The sequence below is a fragment of the Struthio camelus genome, chromosome 2 (genome assembly GCF_040807025.1).
Source record: "Struthio camelus isolate bStrCam1 chromosome 2, bStrCam1.hap1, whole genome shotgun sequence".
NCBI lineage: Eukaryota > Metazoa > Chordata > Aves > Struthioniformes > Struthionidae > Struthio > Struthio camelus.
This window is the reverse complement of record NC_090943.1, coordinates 58,343,592-58,363,798: the sequence shown is the minus strand read 5'-3', so window position 1 is coordinate 58,363,798 and position 20,207 is coordinate 58,343,592. Positions and strand designations below refer to the sequence as shown.

Here is a 20,207-nt window from a genome sequence, read left to right as displayed (position 1 = left end):
ACACAAAAAGAAATCTGTATTTTTATGCAGCGCAAGACATAGACACTGCTTTTGTTCTCCTAAGCAATCGTTTATGTTGCAGTACTATAACATCTCTTCTTAAGGAAAAAAAAAAAAAAGATAATACAAAAATCCTCTTCTCTGACCCTCATAATGCTCAGAATTACTTAAGAAATCAAGCTTCTAAATGCTTTTTTCACGTTATATCTTACCTTTCTTCTGAGTTGTACAGCCGAGCAAGCCCAAAATCTGCAAGCTTAATCTGCCCTCTGGTGGAAAAAGCAAAGAATTATTTAGTGGTTAATCCTGCTAGATTTCCTCCCAAAAATGAGGTTAAGTTTCAGATTTTCAGACAGCTGCAACTGAAGATTAATTCACATCAATGAGGAGAAAATGTCGTACAACCTATACATCTGCTCAATTAACACACACGCTAACTGACTTAACATAAGGAAAAGCAAGCAAATTAAAAAAGAATATCCAAACGGTATCTATCACAGGATGTTAATCAAAATTCTGGGTGTATACGGTAAAGCATTCAAATCAGTAACACTGCAGTAAAAATCTGAGCCAGGAACCTGCTATTTTCTTATGCCTAGTAGTTAAAATAATGCCGGTTAAGCACCTGCACAGCAAATGACAATCAGCAGTCACATTTCCTTCTTAGAAGTTGCCAACATCCTATTTTGCTCTTGAAAAAGTGTAAATCGGGCCTTTAAATCAGGGTGACTGACCAGGTAAGGGCTTCTATACTTGCCACCGCGGGCAACTTGCTGCATGTCGTTGCCCCCAAGCCCTTCTTGAGCTTTCCCACAGACAACGAGGGGAAGAATGGAAGATACGCACAAAGCCCTTGCCCGGCTTTTTCCACGGCTGAAAAGCACCGCACAAAACATATACTACTAGAAAACCAGATACCCCCACCATCTGTAAAGTTTGGAGGTTTTATACAGAAAGCTATCTGCACACTTTTAACACATGAAAGGAATGTGGAAGTGTTTTGTTTTGTTTTTTAAAGTTCTGAGCTTTTAAAACTCCTGTCACTTTCAAAAAAGGCACATTCAGATTAGTTCGTCAAATTAGGGGGAGACTTGCTGATGCGTGTAAGAATTATTATTTTGTGATATAAAACATACAGACTAGAGTTTCCACTGCACTTTCCCCTCAGATATGCGCTTGGAACTGCTATTACATTTCATGGAGATTTCCCAGAAGCAAAGAAATACATCCCTCAAGTTTATATGCTTGTTCCTCAGATATCATATTTCTGGGTTACCGATGAATTTCTGACCAAAGATATTTAAGTTGCATAGCTAAAAAACAGATAATCCATGTGTTTGGCTCCAGGCTGTAACTGGTAATGGCATTTAAGAAGCATTGGTTTAAAACTATTTAGACCGACTTCTTCCTCCCATGGAAACTGCTAAGGATGCTCAGAAAATATCCCGGGGGAAAGCACTGTGTATTTGAAGTGGGGAGAGCATGGTATAATAGAAAGTACTGCCTCTACTGTAACAAGCTCTTCTCTACCATCAGGTTGTATCTCAGCTTCTGAGCTCTCAAAGGTGCACAGTGTCAGCATCAATGCTGCAGACTAGGACGTAAGCAAAAAAACAAATAGGTAGAGCACAGGCAAGGTGAGAGATGCAGAGATGTGCACACCTGTGTAAGGGTTAGTGTCTCAGAATCTGGGAGGACTACAGGGGGATCCAGAACGGAAGACAGTCTAACGTGGTCAAAAAACAAGAGGAAGAAAGGAAAAACTGAACTAGGGCAAAACCTGGGACAAAACTGGGCCCTACTAAGTGAGATCAATGATCCATCTTGCCCAGTATTCTGTCTCCAAAAGCGGCAGGTGCAGATTTATAGGGAGAACATATGAACCTGCCCACTTTAAGGCTCATTTTCCTCGTGCCTGACCACCATTCACAATCTTTGGATTAGGGGTGCTAGAGCATGTATCCCTACCTATTCCCATCTGTTAATGATGCTGTTCATGAACTTGTCTTACGCCTTTTGAATCTCCTGACGCTGCGTGCCTTGACAGACTCCTGTGGCAACAAATCCTAGAAGCTACCTGCTCGGTTTAGGGTACTCTTATCTGTTTTAAACCTCTCTCTTACTAGTTTCTACAGCTGCTCCCTTATTTTAGAATTGCTGGATTTAGTGAATAACAGTTCTGCGTTAAAAGCTATCCACAATCTTCACGCTTTTGCAAGTCCCAATCATACCTTCTCTCCAAAATGAGGAAGAGTCCCTTTTTTCTTGTTTTTCCTTCCATCCCCTTAGCTATCCTTCTCTGTACTGCCCTAGTTCTACCTTGTCCATTTTGAAATACAGGGATCAGAACTGCATATCGAATTCAAGATACAGACACAAAACATTACACAGTAGCAAAATTTTGTCTGCCTTGCTCTCAATACCCTTCCCGACGGTGAACAGCAGCTTGGGGTGCGTTCTGCTGCCATTACACGCTGAACAAAAGCGTATTTGCCGATTTGGTTTGTAATCGCAACTAGTTAAAAATGAAAAATTCTCCTGCCCATTTGACTGTTGGCTGTAATTGCAAGCCAAAATTAACAGAATTTAGTTTGAACATATCTACTCAAATATTCTTCTAAAGCATTATGCAGATTGATGACGACCTCAGAGTTATGTTGCAAAGAACCGGCCTATCCACACTTCATTTTGAAATGAGATAGCAAAAAGAACACACATGAAACACTTATTTCCTAAAATTCTGTTTTAATACATTTGTACTCAGGTTTTTTTTTTAACCCATAGTGTAACCTAATGGATTTAAGTATTAATCCTGCTATTCCAACACAGATGAAGTTTAACAATAATTGCAGGATCCAAGATTAAGCTGTAAAATCAGATTAATATTTTACAATTGGTTTTGAAGAAACTAGGCAATCAAAAAAAAAGGGTTTTGCCAGTGACCTAAAGCAGCAGGTGAACTGCAAGTATCAAACGAAAAATTTAAGATGTTAACATACAACTTTTTACATACATGAAGTAATATTCATACCTATTATTTAGTAGAATATTTGAACATTTGATATCTCTGTGCAAAAAGTTCTTCTTATGGCAATAGGCCAAGCCCTCCATCAGCTGTCTCATAAATGATTTTATATGATTTTCATTAAAATGAACTAAACCAGATTCCAGCAGTCCCATCAAGTCGTGGTCCATATATTCAAATACCAGATAAAATGCACCTAAGAAGAGAAGTGGTAGGGAAAAAGAGAGAGAGAAAGAGATTGGTTACATGCAGTCCAAAGCGCTGTTGCTCTCTACTTTTGACAGTAGGAAGTATTTTTCACACATAACTATTTACATTTTTGCAGCAGTTACAGATACACCCCATTTCCAATAACAATAATAAAATACAGTGCTATAAAATGTTTTCCTAATACTGTTTTTTCACATAAACAATTTTTCTAGTTGTGAAATATTTGAGAAAAACTAAAATTCCGCCACACAGTGCTTTAATCTGGGTAGACATGTACTCTCCATGTGTCTCTCCATCAAAATACCACTTTATTTAAGGAAAATTTAACTGAGTTAGTTAGTATTCCCTACCTAAAGTTTGTGGAGAAATCTAGAAACAAAATATATACAGCACTAGTTCATCTGTCATCATTTTTTTGCATTTTAAGCTTCCACTGTGGAATCGGGTCAGAAATAAGTCTGCCCTTCTCGGACTAGAAGCACCTATAAGACAAGACAAAACGAGAAAGCAGAGCTAACCTAACAGTCAGCAGCAGCAGCTGTGCAAAGATGAAGCCTATGTGCCAAGCTGCCACAAACACATATTAAGCATAACAGAATCTGGTCTTATTTCATATTAGTGTGTGTTATTCCACAAACCAACCAACCGAAACCAAGGCTCTTTCATATAAGTAAGTGTACTTAAAGAGGAAAAGTGCCATCTACTTCAGAAGCAGCAATAACTAATCTCCAACAGGAACACTCCCCCCTGCCCAGCATAATCCACTTTTTAGCACTTAGCTCTTCCCCTTCTTCTTAAACCATGAGGCAAAGAAGCCAGTGCAGACCCTGCAGGCCACTGGCTGCACTGCAGAACCCACATCCAGGGGGTCTGTCCACCTTCCATTTTCAAAAGCCTCCCCAAAAAAGATTTCAAAGGCACCCTTCTAGAAAATACAAATAGCTTCTGCCCAGCAAGAACTCCTTATAGGTTCTACTTCCTCCATCATAAACAGTTTCAATTCAGAAGCTGGTGAAAGTCCTGGAGCAACAGCTGGCAGTCAGCCTGCCAAAACAGACACGCATACAATCAAATTCATACAATGCACTAGCTTCAGTTTTGCATAGTACCTGAAAAGTGAAGAAAGTGCCAAATCACCAAGTTTAAACTGTGTCCTCTAGTATTTAAGCAAATAAAGAAAATTACTCATACAGTAACTGTTACACTTGAGACATCAGCCAACAGCAACTAAACTACAAGCCACTGCATAAAACACTCGGGGTTTGCGGTTTTTAGTGCAGCTCCTTTTCCTCAGCTGTATGTTACGTGGAGCAAGCAAAACCCTGATCACAGAATAACCATTGGTGTGCACGGAGAGGATGGAGCTGCATGTAAACTGATGAGGTGTAACCCAATCCTCCACTTCAAGAAAAGAAGGAAGTGTTAAAGAGCTATAGAGAACCAAAAGTCTGCTGTGTTGCAGTATTTGCATAATAGCATTGCACCAGTTTAGGATGGGAAAAGCACAGAGGTTCCTTAGTCACGGTCTCTGGAAACAAGATAACTAGCTACCTGGTGTTAGGGTTATTTCATTGCCACTTCCCAAAGTATGAAGCAAAGCTTTAAAATCCCTTGAAACAAAACACCTGATCTAAACACCGCAGTGCTGGATTACTCTAGGTGTCCCTTTTTGTGGGCAGCTCAACCAAACCGAATACCAACGACCTTGAGATCCTCTTCCTCTGGAACGCAAATGAAGTTCAAATATCATGCCAGCAGGCTACAACTCTGTGTGCACCTAGCAAGAAGAAACGCTGGGAAGGGTCAGTGGGATTTCAGACCTGTTTAGTTAGAACAGCTGAACCCAGACTGCTCTTTCACACACGAAGCAGGTTCACTGCCTTGGGCTATTTCCTGCTCAGAGGATTTTTTACCACTGTTCCTAACTAGCCACCACAGTTGGTACCCTCATATAAGAGGGAACACTGACAGCAATGGAGACAATTCGTAAATGAAAGAGTTAATACCTGAGTGACAACATCCAACTATTTATATTCTCTGCCATTCATTATGAAACATACGCTACAATAGTGAGTATAAATGCCAAATACTCCTTCCATAGCAGAGCAAAGGCAAACGCACAGTTCTGTTACACCTGTGCATTACTGTCCACATATTATACGACGCTGGAGGTGGAGGAATTTGTTTGATTTTTTTTTTTTTAAACAAACGGTCACAGTTGAGTCTTCTTCCTTGGTTATGAGGAACTACTAGAACTCACCTTCTAGCCTTGTCAGTCTAACCATTACAAATTTGATTTTTAGTATTACTTAAGCTACGTTTGAAAGTAAACATAGCTGCAAAAAAGGTATTAAACAGACTGAAGTGAAACCTGTTAGCTTATTTTTGGATGAAAGAATGAGGCCATCTTCCGATGGAGATTTGCAGTTACAGTCAACATAAATTACATTAATCCATCTGATGATTTCAAATTGCCATTGGCTTTCATTAGATCAAGGGATCTGATCCTTCCTAATATGGAAGGAAACTACTCAAGAAGAAGAAAACAGAAGACTCCTCAAACTAGGCATAAGCAGAAGCCTGCTTTTTAAAGCACAGTTCTGAGTTCAGGTTTACCTTGAACTCAACTCATCACCCTTTGATTTAAACAAATGTTACACAAATATTCACTTATTGGAAAGGAAAAGACCATAGAAAAAGAATCATTCTTTCCTTTACAAGGCCAAGATGGTTACTAACTTGGAGATTATGTTTTAAAATGACCCATTGTACCACGCTACCTTTCCCCAATATCCACGTTTCTGAAAGGAGTGTCATAAAAATACCTAAAGCAGTGTTACCGTAAAATGCATGCAATTCAAATGAACTCAGAATCACTTATTTGATTTTTATCTTACTTATCTTACTGCTGTTATGTTACAGTCCTGCACTGCTTGATTAATAAGTACCTGTGGGGAGGAAGGCAGCCTAGAGTCCATTTCCACATGCTGCAAGAGAGCACTGATAGGGGGTTTATGGCTGCCCAATTTTCTTTGCTAATACCATGTAGCTCATCTCCGTTCCTTCATCTACTGAGATAGTAAGATTCCTCAATGTCACTGCATGTTGATGGAGCAGCAGCTGGAGCAGTTGAACAGCAGTAATATTGCCTAGTTTTGAATATGGGATAAGAGATAGCAGCTGAATCTATTAGGGAGGTACACAATAAATAAAGGAGACTCATGTGGTTGGAAACAAGTCTAGCCTTACCCCTTTTGTTTGCACTTAGAAAAATTCATCCTTTGGACCATTTTGGCAGTCTACAAGGGTCAAAAAAATGAGATACTGGTTTAGAATAATTAAAGGATAAACACATTCCCTTCTCCAGCTCACACATCTCCAGTCATGGAACGCTAACACTAGTGAATTTTTCTTAATTGAAACACCAAATCAGGTGGGTATAATGCTGTAAAGCTACGTGTACAAAATGAGTGTCCACAAAACGCAGTACAGATGATCTGTAATATATAAAGGATCTTCCAAAGGGCTGAAAAAGCTGACAAAACATACTTTGTATTTTTGTGACACAGACAGATTCTGGTTTTTTTTTTTTTTGTACTGTCATCAAGTCACACAGAAGAGCCAGTGAAGTAGGACACCAAGTTATGCATTTGTCCCCAAAGCAAGATACAAGTGCTTGGGGGAGAGGATCCAAGAGCTTAAATAGCCAACAGTTTAAGTCAATACTTTTTCAAATGTACTTTCATAAAGAAACTGTTTTTAGTTTCTCACAATATCTGATTAAATACAGATCGGAGGAACTGGTTGACTAGAGAGGCCATATTATTTGCAAATCTTAATTTGATCTTTGCATACATGCATTACAGTATCTTAGAATACAAAAGAGCTTAAAAAAACAAAACAAACAAAAATAATAACACCACCACCACCACACAGGGATCCTTGCCTCATTCAATGCACAGTATGTACAGCGTTGAGTTGCTGAACGGCTCTGTGTTTTGTTTTATCCTCACTGCTCAGAATGAGGCCCTATGCCTTACTTATTGTTATCTTTTAAAACACTGTTTGGGAGATTCAAGTGTCAGTTTCCTCTCTTTTTAAAAAAAAAAAAAAAAAGTTTGCCACTGTCATATACAATTCAAGCAATTTATCTTTGCAACGTTAAGCAGGACATTATTATAGCCATCTTACAGGTGGATGGTTACAGCAGTGAAAGACAATGCTCAGATCCTCCAAGAATTTTTGAAGTTCAATCTGAGATGCTTAGAATCTGATTTTTCAAATTATTTCACTATTTTAAACTTCATACATTAATACAAGTCTTACAAAACATCAACCACAGCTAGGGGCTCAGAACCTTGGCAAACTGCAATGCAGCCTTAAGTCAGACATCCTGAAAACTGATGATCATGATTAACAAGCATCTGAGTAGCATCTGGCTAAAGTGGCTTCTCCAGCATTAAAAAAAAAAAAAAGTATTAGAGACAAGAAAGAAAATCTAAGCCCCCAAATTAGTACAAAGGTATCTTATCAACCTTTTGTTGGAATCTCCTGCCTCACTCATTAAACTCTTTCTAGCTCTACACTAACATCATCTTCCTTATTCTCACAGTAAGTTAAGATCTGCCTACCAAATGAAGCAAAGTCCAGCAGAAAAACCCGTATTTGCTCAGATTGGAATGTGTTACAAACACACACGTAAGGGGGCAGGTGAAAGATCAGCCACTGGGTTCTCGCATTTCTTATATGGATGTTGAAGTCAAATGCTTGAGTAACATATTCATGGCTACAACATGTTTTTATTAAAACAAAAAAACAAACCACACACGCAACACACACAACTTTGGACCACGAACCCAATAGCTGTGCTGGAACATCTAGAACCACAGCATAGAAAGGTTTCTCTCTACTACACAAAAAAATACTAAAGTAGGTGACACTGTAGCAGTGGGTCTCACAAATCTTTGATGCCTGCTGGAATTTCACTCCAGGCTCAAAGCAGTAAAAGTTTTCCTACTTGCTACTGAGATATAACCCTATCTTCTTGGTGTCTTTTAGCCCCTTTCCTGTCCTAGCTTCTTCCTAGTTTCTGCTTCCTCATATCAATCTCCTTCTCTATTCTTAAAAAAAAAAAAAAAAAAAACCAAAAAAAAAAAAACAAAAAAAACACACACACACAACAACACACCCCACCACACTTCATGTGTTAATACCTGTCTTCCCCTGAACGTCAACTCTCCATCTCTCTGCACCCCTCCCTGCAGATTCTCATTTTCAATTCTAATGCATTCACTCCAATTTCTCCAAGTTCTTTAGATTTTCATTTTGCTAATAAGCTTCCTCAGTTTCTTCTATGCAATAGATGTAGATAATTTTTGCTTGACTGATTAAAAATGACTGCATTATATTTATTCTTCCACATCCTCAATGTTTCTCTTCCAGGACTCATGGCATGCTGTCTTCCATGATGCAGTTTTTAAATGTAGAATTTTAACAAACTCATAGCTTTTAAACTTAAAAAGAGACTGTCTAGCAATTCCTTAAGGTTACTATGCTTTGGGAAAACAGGCATTTTCTTTCTGTTCAACTCCTACAAACCTGTTATCCTAACTCAAGAAACATCAAGACTCAGTCTCTGAACTAATCACCTTAAGACTAAAGAAAGCAAAAGTGCTGTACTCATTTCTCTTTTTAGCTATCAGAAGACTGAATAAATCTTTCTGTCCAAGTCAAACAATAAAACATTAACTTTTCCTTTCCTTACATTTTCACTCCACATTAAGGTTTTCCTTGATGACAGTGTTACTGCCTCATTACAAGTTCAATTGCATTCTCCTCTTGAAACATATCCAACCCCAACCGCATATACATGGATACTCATGTTCTGAAAAAGATAATACTAGCCAAGGGTGTACTGAAACCCTCGAAGTAAATACTATCCTCATGCCATGCAATATTACTGAGAAATGAAAAAAAACAAATGAATGACTTAAAGCTGAAGAAAAGTACACCAACAAATCAGAAATCTTTGTTTAATAAACATGGATTTTTCCCTCATACTGTCCTAACATGGATCAAGTCAAACAGCCACACATCTAGGCCTGCACTCATTCCAGACCAGAGTCCCGTAAAACACACAGAAAGTGCAAGTACCACTCAAACAGTCACACTATTCCTGATTATTTAGCTATAGTGAGAAGGCATATTTAGATAAGAAGTTTCTAAGATCTGTTTTGGGAACAGCAAGGCAAGCTATATGTTTAGTTCAGTTTTCTGAAACAGTCTGAGAACAGTCTGGTTCTGTAAGCGCAGTTATAACAGAGACAAGTGCTAACAGGCTGCTTTGCAGGCAACGTGATCAGAGAAGATGCGACAGGGACAACTGGAAGTGGAGACTGCTTGAGCTAGAAGAGAAAGCAGCGTGGAAATAGAGGACTTTGCACATCTAAAAACTCTTATGCCAGCAAATCTACAGAAATACAGTGGTAAATCCTTAACATTAGCAATAAAAGAAGTGAAACCCTGCATTCACCATAGATGCTCTCCATCTTATAAGAGAATCACATCAAAATATGGAGCCTCATGCTAAGCATAAGGTCTACAAGAAGGACTGTCCTTTCTTCCAGAGCTCGCTCTCCTTATGCATTACATTACTGAGAGAGTTGCCATAGATGGGTCAGCACTCACCTAATTTCAAAGAAGAAAATCATAAAAAAAAAAAAAAATACAAACGCACACACAACATTGGATTATCTACCTAGATCCATACTTCAGCTGCATCTGTTCTGTCATTCATCCAACTATAAATGCCATAGGAAACAAAAACGCTGATTTTTTTCCCCCCTCCTGAATGACTCTAAGCAGTGTGGATTCACTAAGTTTTGCATTTCCTAGCAGACTTCCCAGGAAACCTGGATAAAGCCAGCTGCAGTAGTAACAGAGAAGGAACCCCGGAGTGAAGCACACACTGACAACAGCATGATTGCTGCCACGGACGCCTTCCAAACCACAAATTTTCAGATAGACTGAGAACTCCTTGATGGCTGTAAGAAACTAGCTAGCTAGTTGTACAACTATGTCCCACAGAGTCCTCATGACAAGTATGCTACTGTACTGTCAGGATAGAGACTGACTTCATGCCTAGAGGGTTTTCTTTCTTTTTGTTCTGCAAGCACATTTGAAACTGAAACTATCTCAAGTAAACCTAGATCTTAAAATGAATTATAAACACACAAAAAACCCATAATCCAAAGAAAATCCACACACACAAACATATATAATCGTGATGTTAATCAGATCTTTCTTACTAACATATCCCATTCAGAGCTTTACATTCTCCCCTGGGTTAGCAGTTGAGAATGTCTCTTCCAGTTAAAAGAAGCCAGTCACTCAGGACACCTACTGGTTTTACGTTCACAGCAATCAAAGTTACGCCAGGCACCAGTTTGTTTTTGTAGCAGTAATAAGCTAAGGAAATAAAAGCAGGCCAAATCCCAACTCTACTTGCGTTCAGTAAAAAGAGACGATGGCGGTTCCATAGCTAGGCTGTTAAGCACTTGCCAACAGCTATTAAAGCAGGCAACTGAGAACTGAAGGAGCATCTCAAGTGCCCAAAGAACGAGAAACAAGGTGATAAAAAACAAAAGAAAGAGAAAGAAAAGTGGCTTCTCACAATGAAAAACCTGAGACGTATACATGATGGACAAATTGAGAGAATAAACCAGAGCTGACAAAAGCCTACTGGAATAAGACTGACCTTTTTTCCAATTATTTTCTATACAACTGATAAAATGGCTCGATTAACTTTGCTTATGAGGTATATAAATTTGAACATATCTGGCAAATAGCCCTTTGTTTTAAATTCATTTCTGCTTTAAGCCAAATCTTGTTTCCTTTAATTACTGCTGCACTGGTAGTCTCACACAAACTTTCCCAGAAAAAAAGGCTAGAAAAAAGAGAAGATGGCTTCTGCAAAACACAGTCTTTCCTACTCCAGACTCAGCTACCCAGCTGCTGAAGTTCATGAACACGAACGCCAATTAATTTGCACTACTATCAAGCAAACAAAAAGGAAAAGCAAAGCAAAGGCTCTTAACAGCAGACTTGGTCACAAGCACCAATACTGTCAGATTGCATCCAGTATAGATGAACACGGACTCCCACAATTGCTCCTGCACCAGCTCACCGGGATAAAACAATGTAAATAAAAATATTCAGAGTTCTGAGATTTTTAGAAAACATTGGGTGACAACGATAGCTCACTGGTGCTAGCAAGTCAAATGAGTCTTTATGTCCTGAGAGAAGCAGGGCAAGTTTTAACAGTACATTCAATAGAATTTTTTATTTTTCCGATCGACTGTTACGCAGATGTACACACAAAACAGAAGACAAACTATGAGTCATTCTTTCCCATCCCTAAGCTTATGCATTCATCTCTCTCCCTCTGAAAGACAGGGAGGAGAAAAAGCCTACAATTAGATAACTACTAGAGCAGTATACCAAATGGATACTCCTTCTCTCCCACCCCGCACCCCAAAGTACAGGCTTTACCCAGGACATCCTGCCTTAGAATTAAGATGTTCAATTACCAGTTAGTAATGACACGCCTTTCTCGAACCTTATCATCAAGCATGGTCTCATACATACTGAAGACTGCAAAGGTAAAAAACTCAGATCTTCAGTATAGCAGATCCACGTATAACCCTATAGCTGTACATGTGCCAAATCTATACAGACAATTGTGCTGCTTGCAAGATGGAAATACCCTTATGTTTGTAACTCGCTGCTTCAGTGTGCTGCATTTGTTTTTCTAATGGTTGCCCTAGAAAGAATAAACCTAATCCTTTCTATTGGTGTCATTGGTATTTTTGAGCTTACATCCCAAAACGGTCAGGGCAAAACACAGATATACTTTTCTTCCACTGTCTTTAAAAATAAAGCACTGTTAAAAATACTGAGATAAGTCAGACACTCAAAACTGAGGCAGGCATAATCTTATGTCTGATGTAACTAAAAAACATGTAACACAGCTCAACATACGGGGACAAAGTGGTACAAGCAAGCCACTGCTGGTTTGCGTGCAAATGTTACCATCTTAAAAGCATCCTTAAAACAAGTACTGTACAGAATGTTCCCAGTATTTATTTAACTATCAGAATATTAAATTTGCTGCATTTTATACTATTAAGATACCATCAAAAAACCCTCAGCGTGAACGAGTAGATGAGTAATGGGTCTGGATATGACAGGCAACCTTAGAAATAAAATTAACTTTACCTGAATCAGCTAGAGGAACATACATGGGAAGAAGTGTTCTCATTCCCGATTTTCACATACAGGATTTCAGCAAGGTTTTGTATAAGAGCTATTATATTCCAAAGTCAAACTAGGCATATGGCGTAAATTAAGCAAAAGCATATCCAGGAGAGAGCAAAACACCAGGCTTTTACTGGAAGCTCTGCTTGAATAAAACATACCACTGTCACTTTTGCAATTTTTCCTCCTTAACCCAAGCATCTTATTATTGATCTTGCAATAGTTCACCATGCAAATGAACAAACTTCCCACTTGCATTCTTCCCTGTGTAGACTACAAGTTGGCCACAACTTCTTGGCTAAAAATGCCCACCTCATAATGGGTTACTCTGGTTGGAGAAATACAGAATGCAGTAGCCCGGGGGGGGGGGGGGGGGGGGCACACTATCTTTTTTGCGGCCAAATCACAATAGCACAGTCTTGCTGTCTTGCTACTGCTTTCAAGAAACTATCAGAAATTAGTTTTATTCTAGCATCTTCAGAGAAGCTCCCTCCCTTGCAAGGTTTACTGAAAACATAATTAATCAGCTGTTAAATATGAACATAAAATTAAATTGAAAGCAATATCAAAAGCACAAATACAGAGCTGGACAAACAGCACGTTACATTCGGAACTAATGAGACACACAGGTTGGAACATACCCCCAAAACCTTTCAATTCAGTTCTAGACACAGCAGCAAACAAAGGAAGCAAATTAATAAGATATTAAGTCAAAGCGCAACATAGTCTCATTAGCCATGTAGTTTAGACCGAATTAAAACTCGGTACAAAGTGGGTGCTGACCACTGAAACTGCACATACCTAGAGAAACTTTTGATAGACGTTTCCTACCTTAAACACACACCCCCATTCCCAACCCCCCCCATGCTTGCGGGGCCAAGCATGTCAGTGCTATGTAGCCCCCAGGGTTTTACTTTCTAAAGATGCTAGAAAAGGAACCCAATTCCTGCCCAATTTTGACTGCCATCTTCTGACTCGTTACAGTGTCACCTGATGTTTCTGCTGACTATGCAGTACATACACTGTTTTCTGTGCACATTTTTGCTGGGCACTGCCTATAGTAACTCAGGAAGGGTGACCAGGGAAAAAGCAGAGCGAACACATTCCAAACACATGCTCGTCAGCCAAGCCACATGTCATATTGCCCACAGGACACTAAAATACCACAAAATTATAGGCTTATAAGACTTGTACTTAAAAGGAAACAGCCCCCAAAGACAAAGTGACCACTCTAATATCCAAAGTACCAAGCAGCAACACTGCATAACTTCCATTCTGTTCGCTTCATTCTCTAGGCTAAGGAGGCTGCTGTAACTCAAACAAGCCAGACTTAATACTGAAGGAACAAAAAGAGTAGAAGTTTACTGGCCTTCTAAGGAGGGTGCAGGGAAATTGGGGGTGGAGGGGGAGAGGAGGAGAGGAACACAAACAAAAAACAAAGCAAATCTTGCGTTCGTTTATCCTTCTTCTAGCCTTCAAGACACACAGATGCCCGATTCTGAAAAATCGAAACAATTCAAACAAAAATGAGGCCTATAACGAAAAACATCTCTTCAAATGATACAATAAAAGATTACAAGGGAAGTAAAAGGCTAAAAAACTTCCAATATACGATCTTCTCATTGTTGCTGCCCTCCCTAACGTGTGCGACAAAGAGTCAAACATCTGCTCTTTTCCAGCAAAATTTGAATCAAGTAATAGGAAGAAATCTTTTACTCCACAGAATATTCACAAAAAATGTTTCTATGAGCAAAAAGCATCACTGAGTTAAGTAAAGGACTTCTAGTAGTAACCATGTCACATTATAACCCCTTGTTCCAGGTCACAAATTGCAAACATTTTTATTGAAACTTTTTTCAGGCCCCGCACAGCAGCCTACTGCTACAAAGAACTACCCCGCTGTGGTAGTGCACATACCTTTGTCCTTCTTGAAGTCCAAAGCATCTTCCTTATCTGTCACTATTTCCTTCATATTAATAATGCTTTGGTGATTAAGCTGTCGAAGAATCTTAATCTCCCGAATAGCTGTAATTGGAAACCCTTCCTTTTCATTATCCAGACGTACTTTCTTTAGTGCCACCATTTCGCCTAAGAGAAAATTTAAATACAAAACATTAAGACTAGCAAACAAACTATGGGATTCACCCTCTTCCATTCTTAGTCGATTTCTGACTAGAAATAACACAATCAAATTTCAACATTTTGGTGCTTGCATCAACGTTATGCCAAAGGGAAATAAAACTTGGCCAATTTTGGAAAACGGTCACATAGAGAAGTGAAACTATAAAAGACAGTTTTCAGCTAACCACTATTAAGCCTCTCTTCCTCCTCAATACCTCACTTACCTGTGACCTGATCTGCCACACTGGGTCTATCAGTAAATCCACAGGTACTATTGACTCTCAACAGTAGCTTTAGAGTCAGAGGCCTATGTCTAATATAGATTTCTTCTTACCATATAACCACAGGTCAGAATGCAGAAAAAAATTCTTCTCACCTTCCTGTCCTTCAGTGAGGAGCATGTGTTTTACAAGGACTAGAAAGTTATTCACTATTAGTCTGTACCTAAAATGTGCAGTTATCTAATAAATACATTTAAACCCAAAGTTTTTCCACTGCAAGCACTGAAAGTCAGAAGAATTTAAATGTTGTTAACATTTTAATGAAGTACTTGCAGAAGCACAGGAAACTCCTCTCTTGCTCTACACTGTAGAGCCATATGCTCTTGCTCTACACTGTAAGAGCCATATGGCTCTTAGAAGGGAAAAGCACATCCTTGCCTCAGAACTCCTAAAAGTCCTGCATAGACTTGGAGGAATTAGGTTTGCCAACGTACATTTGTACAGACAAAACACGTTAAAGAACAGTTACAGGCAGCTAACCTTTCTTTCCAGTGGCTACACGTAAATTCACATTACAAGCAACACCAAACAACATTGCTCATAAAACATCGGAATGAAAAAGGGTACCAGAGTTCCTAACTGAGTAACAGTTAAGGACTGCTCTGCCAAGGGCTTGATCAGAAGGCATGAACAAAAGCTCCATGGGTATCTTGGGAACGGAGATGTTCTACAAGGAGGTCAGCAACAGCAATTCAAAGTCACAACCACCTTTGCGGTCTCGTAACTGACTCAAGTAGGAGTTAGCCTCTAAAAGGGTCTCTTGCTCATTTAACCAATCCCCCCCTAAGTAAGGCAAAAAGCCTTCCAGAATGCTTAGTCTTTTGTTGACAAAAAGAGTATATCTCATCTCCAGAACAGGTACTTTATATACAGAAAAAGAATTTTAAAAATAAGTTGCTAAGACCAAAAAAAAAAAAAAATGCACAAACTGATTTCTTGTCTCAGAATATTTCTGAGAAGATGGTCCCCTAAAATAAGGGACCTCTGCTATAATACTTCCTGACAAAGTGAGCACCTCTGGAAAACTGTATTCATCAGAAACGAAGGAGGGAAGAGGCAGTCATCCGTTCAAATCGCTTAGTCATCCAGAGCATGTGAACTGGTTTAGATCCCACTGAGGAATGATCTTTGATGGAGGAAAAGACTTATCAAGCTATTCAGAAAACATTGCTCTAAGATGGCAGAATGTCAGATATTTCTCATTCACTAGCAAGTTCAGGGAAGAGAGAGCAGCCAAAACAGAGCAGATAGAAAGACAGTCCTCTTCAGCTACAGCCTTGTGTGGACGGAGCAGAGAAGGTAAGTAACATACCTCTGTGCAGAGTATCAGACTGTCTGTGAAGACAGGCAGGACTCTAGGCCTTTTACCAAAAAGCACAGGTGACGCCAGTATCCAAAAACCTTTGGCTAAGCTCAGGTCAAGAAGATTGCTGCTGACATATTGGGACTTACTGCACAGATCTGGACACAAAAGCCATAGAGGAAAGGCATATCCTTAACCTTCCCAACTGGATGGGTGAGCAGGGAGTGGTCTCTCAGGTGTAGCCTCATAAGGCCTGATTCAAATGGCAGGAGGCACAGTGCTGAGGAACGCTGGCCAAAGTGAAAGCACCGTATCTTTGGAAATTTCCCCTTGCCAACGGACGGACTAAGATACCAATAGCATCAGGACCACTTAGGCTCTGGAAGAGACAAGGTTCGTTTCCTTCTCCAAGTCACTGGAAAGACCTTTCAGAGAGTTTCCCTCTAAATGCAATGCCTCGGATAGCACAAGCCCTGAAGGCTTATTTTCCCTCAAGGGGAAAATCTCAGGCTGAAGACTGACTCTCCTCGGGTAAGGTGCAAGACTAAAATTATGAGCAACTCTATAACCCAGCTGCCGTTAGGAGAGTATGAGCACCTATACTGATAAACATAAACCATAAATTGTGCTCCTGGTCCCATCTGACTCTACTAATACAGCCTCAACGTTATTACAAAATCCTGAAGCAGAGAGACTGAAAAAAAAAAGATAATTTCGTCAAAACATTTAGGTATAACATTTAGGTCAGAAGTACTAGACAGTTCAAGACAGGAGGCAGACAACTGAAGAAGTCTCAAATTCATCAGTACACTTACAAATCCTGCTAGCAGACATATCGCTGCCATATTTAACTCTCTTCCATATATACTGCGAGGAAAGATTTTCTTCATTTGTTTACCTGCAGGCTGGGCTGGATGAAGCTGTAGATTCTGCAAAATGGCAGCAGTGCAATCTACTCATGATGGAGGATATCTAAGAACTGTATGCCAACTCAACCACTCCCTTCAGTGGAAAGCTTAATGAAAGCACAGTTATCTTTGTTAGCTCTAAAAAGGACTTATCCTACACCAGTACATATGGTACATATACAGTATATCGCACTGCAGTATGCCACACAGATTCAGCTGGAAACTAACATTGAAGGAAAAGAATAAGAGTCAGCAGAGATAATCATCCGTGACATCCCTAGAAGAAAGCAACGTAGAGACACTGACATGTGGATGTAAGCATTCAACTTTACAGGGCTGTTACCACGAAAAAATTTATGGAGAGGGTTAAGGTAATAAGCATGCATAGTCAAGCCCTTCCCTTCTGCCAGTGCTGGTCAAAAACAGATGCTGCCATTGGAACTCAGGACACCAAGATGTTGTTTGTGAACTCCTGTAACATTTAGGGGCTTTTATGGTGACCTGTCAGACAAAGCATAGCATAAACCAGACATGACAAAAAGCTAAGGTTGCGATGAGGAGGAGGGAGGGAAGGAGATCCTAATATTACAGCTTATGTCTCTTTCAAACCAGCATGTCTTAATGATGTAACCTCAGAAGATAACGCCTCTCAGGTCATACCTAAAAGAAGATGTAGCAAACTACAGGAAAACTGGAATAACACAGGACTTAAAGACATCTTTGCATCTTTTGAACGTATTAAAAAAACCATTTGCGTGGTTTTCTAAGCGCTCCTAACAACTGCTCCAGAGAAGGCAGTAGCGCAGATACTGTAGAACCTGCTTCCACTATAACATCAGAGGCTGCAAAAATGAGAAAAGCAAACTCCGATAGGCCTTAATTTTGGGCAGGCTACCTGTGCAAGGAGCAACTGCTGCAAGCACAACAAACACTGAAACGCTCTGACAAGATTCATCAGTAGCTGTTATAGCCAAAGAGTCTCAAGATAGCTGCCATTACACAGAAATGCAAATTCTCCTCTCTTGGTATTGGAAGAATTCACCAAGAACAGACCATGGATCTGAACTAACTCCATCCTCCAAAGCCACATTTCTAAGGTGTGGTTTTAGAGACCAATTCCGAGCTGACCCAACAGCTTGGCCTTCCCTCTTCAATCCAATTGCTTTGAAAGCCCAACGCAGAGCATGTCACAAGGTAGCTCAAAGGGCACGATGCCACTTTTAGCACATGGTTTGAATTCAAAGCTAATGCAACATTTGCTGCTCTGTTTAGGCCCATTTAATACAGAGAGCAACAACTACTACAGGAAGATAAGAAATGATTACCACACGCAGATACCCTTCAAGCTTACCAAAGAGACCAATATGGTTAGGATGGCATTAGAAAGTTAAATGCACAAAGAATAGAATTGCAGGAGAGTAGGAAAAAGCTCCTAACAATGATTTCCAGTGGCTCCAAGGTAAGAAGTAAAAATAAAATCTGTGACAGTTCCACTTAAGGTAAGAATTGAAGTCTGCAAACTCAGATAAGCCGAGGTGAAGAACTCAAAAGAAAGTATAATCACGCTGTTGATTCTTCTGGAGAGCAGAGAACTGAAGCTGGTATGTGAGCCTACGTGCGTGCTTCAGGTACTGCTCAAGCAGAAGATCATTCACTATTCAAGGTATGCATAAATAAACCAGAAAGGCTAGTAGTCACAGACTACTAATTGAACATAAAACAATCCAGCCAAGGACAGCAAGACAGCAAGGACAGCAAGAATCCATTTCAACGCATTTTCTATTCAGAAGTACTGACAACGGTCTTATATACTGCTACAGTGGTGAATGCTTGCTCATTTGAGCAACAGTTTAACATAACACGGAATTTAAAAATTATTTCACTGTTATAAAGTTAGTTACATGATACACTCACTGCAAGACAAGAACCCAACATCCATCTTTTCAGGGCCTCCAGGTACAGAGGGAGATTCTCTCCCAACTATCTGCTAGTGACTATCAGAGTACAAAGAAGAAAAACAGCTAAGTGGTGAAGAGCTTCTTTCACCCTTGCATCCCCTTACAAACTTCACTACTCTGTATCACCCTGCCTACGGCGCCATTTTGTTTCCATACAGCTTTTGCCTCTCTCTTCTTCACTACCTCAACCGTGTGCACAGCATCAAAGCTTAAAAATAGAAAAATAAATAAATGAACTTGATCAAAACTATTGAACTTATGCTTCTACCCACTAACTTTACAGGTTAAATGATTTTCCAAGACAGCAAAAGATAACTTCTGATTTAGACAAATACTAGATAAAAACAAACACACGCACACACTTTCCGAACATTAGGGGGCAGAATACCACAAATTTTATTCAATATACCAAAAAAACAAAACAACTGTTGATTTTTAGAATTGCAGTAGTACGTTTATATTTTTGAACCTACCTGTGTCTTTATCTCTGGCTTTGTAAACTTGCCCATAAGTGCCTTCACCAATAATCCCAATGATGTCAAATTTATCCACGCAGCGCTTTCCCCAGTCTATTTCTTTTTCTTTCGTTTCACCGTGTCGTGGTCCACATATTCTAGAAAACAATAAGCATCTCTACGAATACAACCTTAAAAAGAAAAAACTTACTCCTCTAAATTGTGAATTATTTTTTTAATTAAGTCCTTTTTGTGTCACAGCTTCTTTGAACATAAAAGAGTTTTAAACATTTAAATAAATGAACTTTCAAAATTCAGTTGGTTGATCTGTTTGGCTTAGACAAAAATAATTCACTTTTTGTAAAATCTTTCAAATCAGCTTCTCTTTGCCATGCAAATATCGTAGCTCTGTTGTTACAAAACGAGGGAACTGTAAACACTGCAGAAGTGAAATATATTTGAAATAGTTTGCATTGGATTTTATAGCAAAGCCATGGATGGCCCAAGCAAGTTTATACACTTGTTATCCAGGATGGAATCGTATAGTTTAACGACCAGCAGGCTTGCCCCAACGGACTATTCTCTGTCTACTACTTCTGTTCACCTGCTTCTCACTGTGCAGTACGGAACT

At 39.4% G+C, this 20,207-nt stretch overlaps 1 protein-coding gene across 6 annotated transcripts in view; it reads right to left on the bottom strand.

The window, feature by feature from the left end:
* Positions 1-20,207, bottom strand: part of CDK13 (cyclin dependent kinase 13) — a 54,092-nt gene that overhangs the window by 17,598 nt on the left and 16,287 nt on the right. For all 6 annotated transcript variants that reach the window (XM_068935963.1, XM_068935966.1, XM_068935967.1 and 3 more), the window contains exons 4-7: positions 19,595-19,734; positions 14,468-14,638; positions 3,032-3,221; positions 213-269 (exon numbers count right to left, since the gene is read on the bottom strand). In XM_068935963.1, the coding sequence (XP_068792064.1) occupies positions 213-269; positions 3,032-3,221; positions 14,468-14,638; positions 19,595-19,734 (558 nt within the window). The remainder of the gene's footprint in view (positions 1-212; positions 270-3,031; positions 3,222-14,467; positions 14,639-19,594; positions 19,735-20,207) is intronic.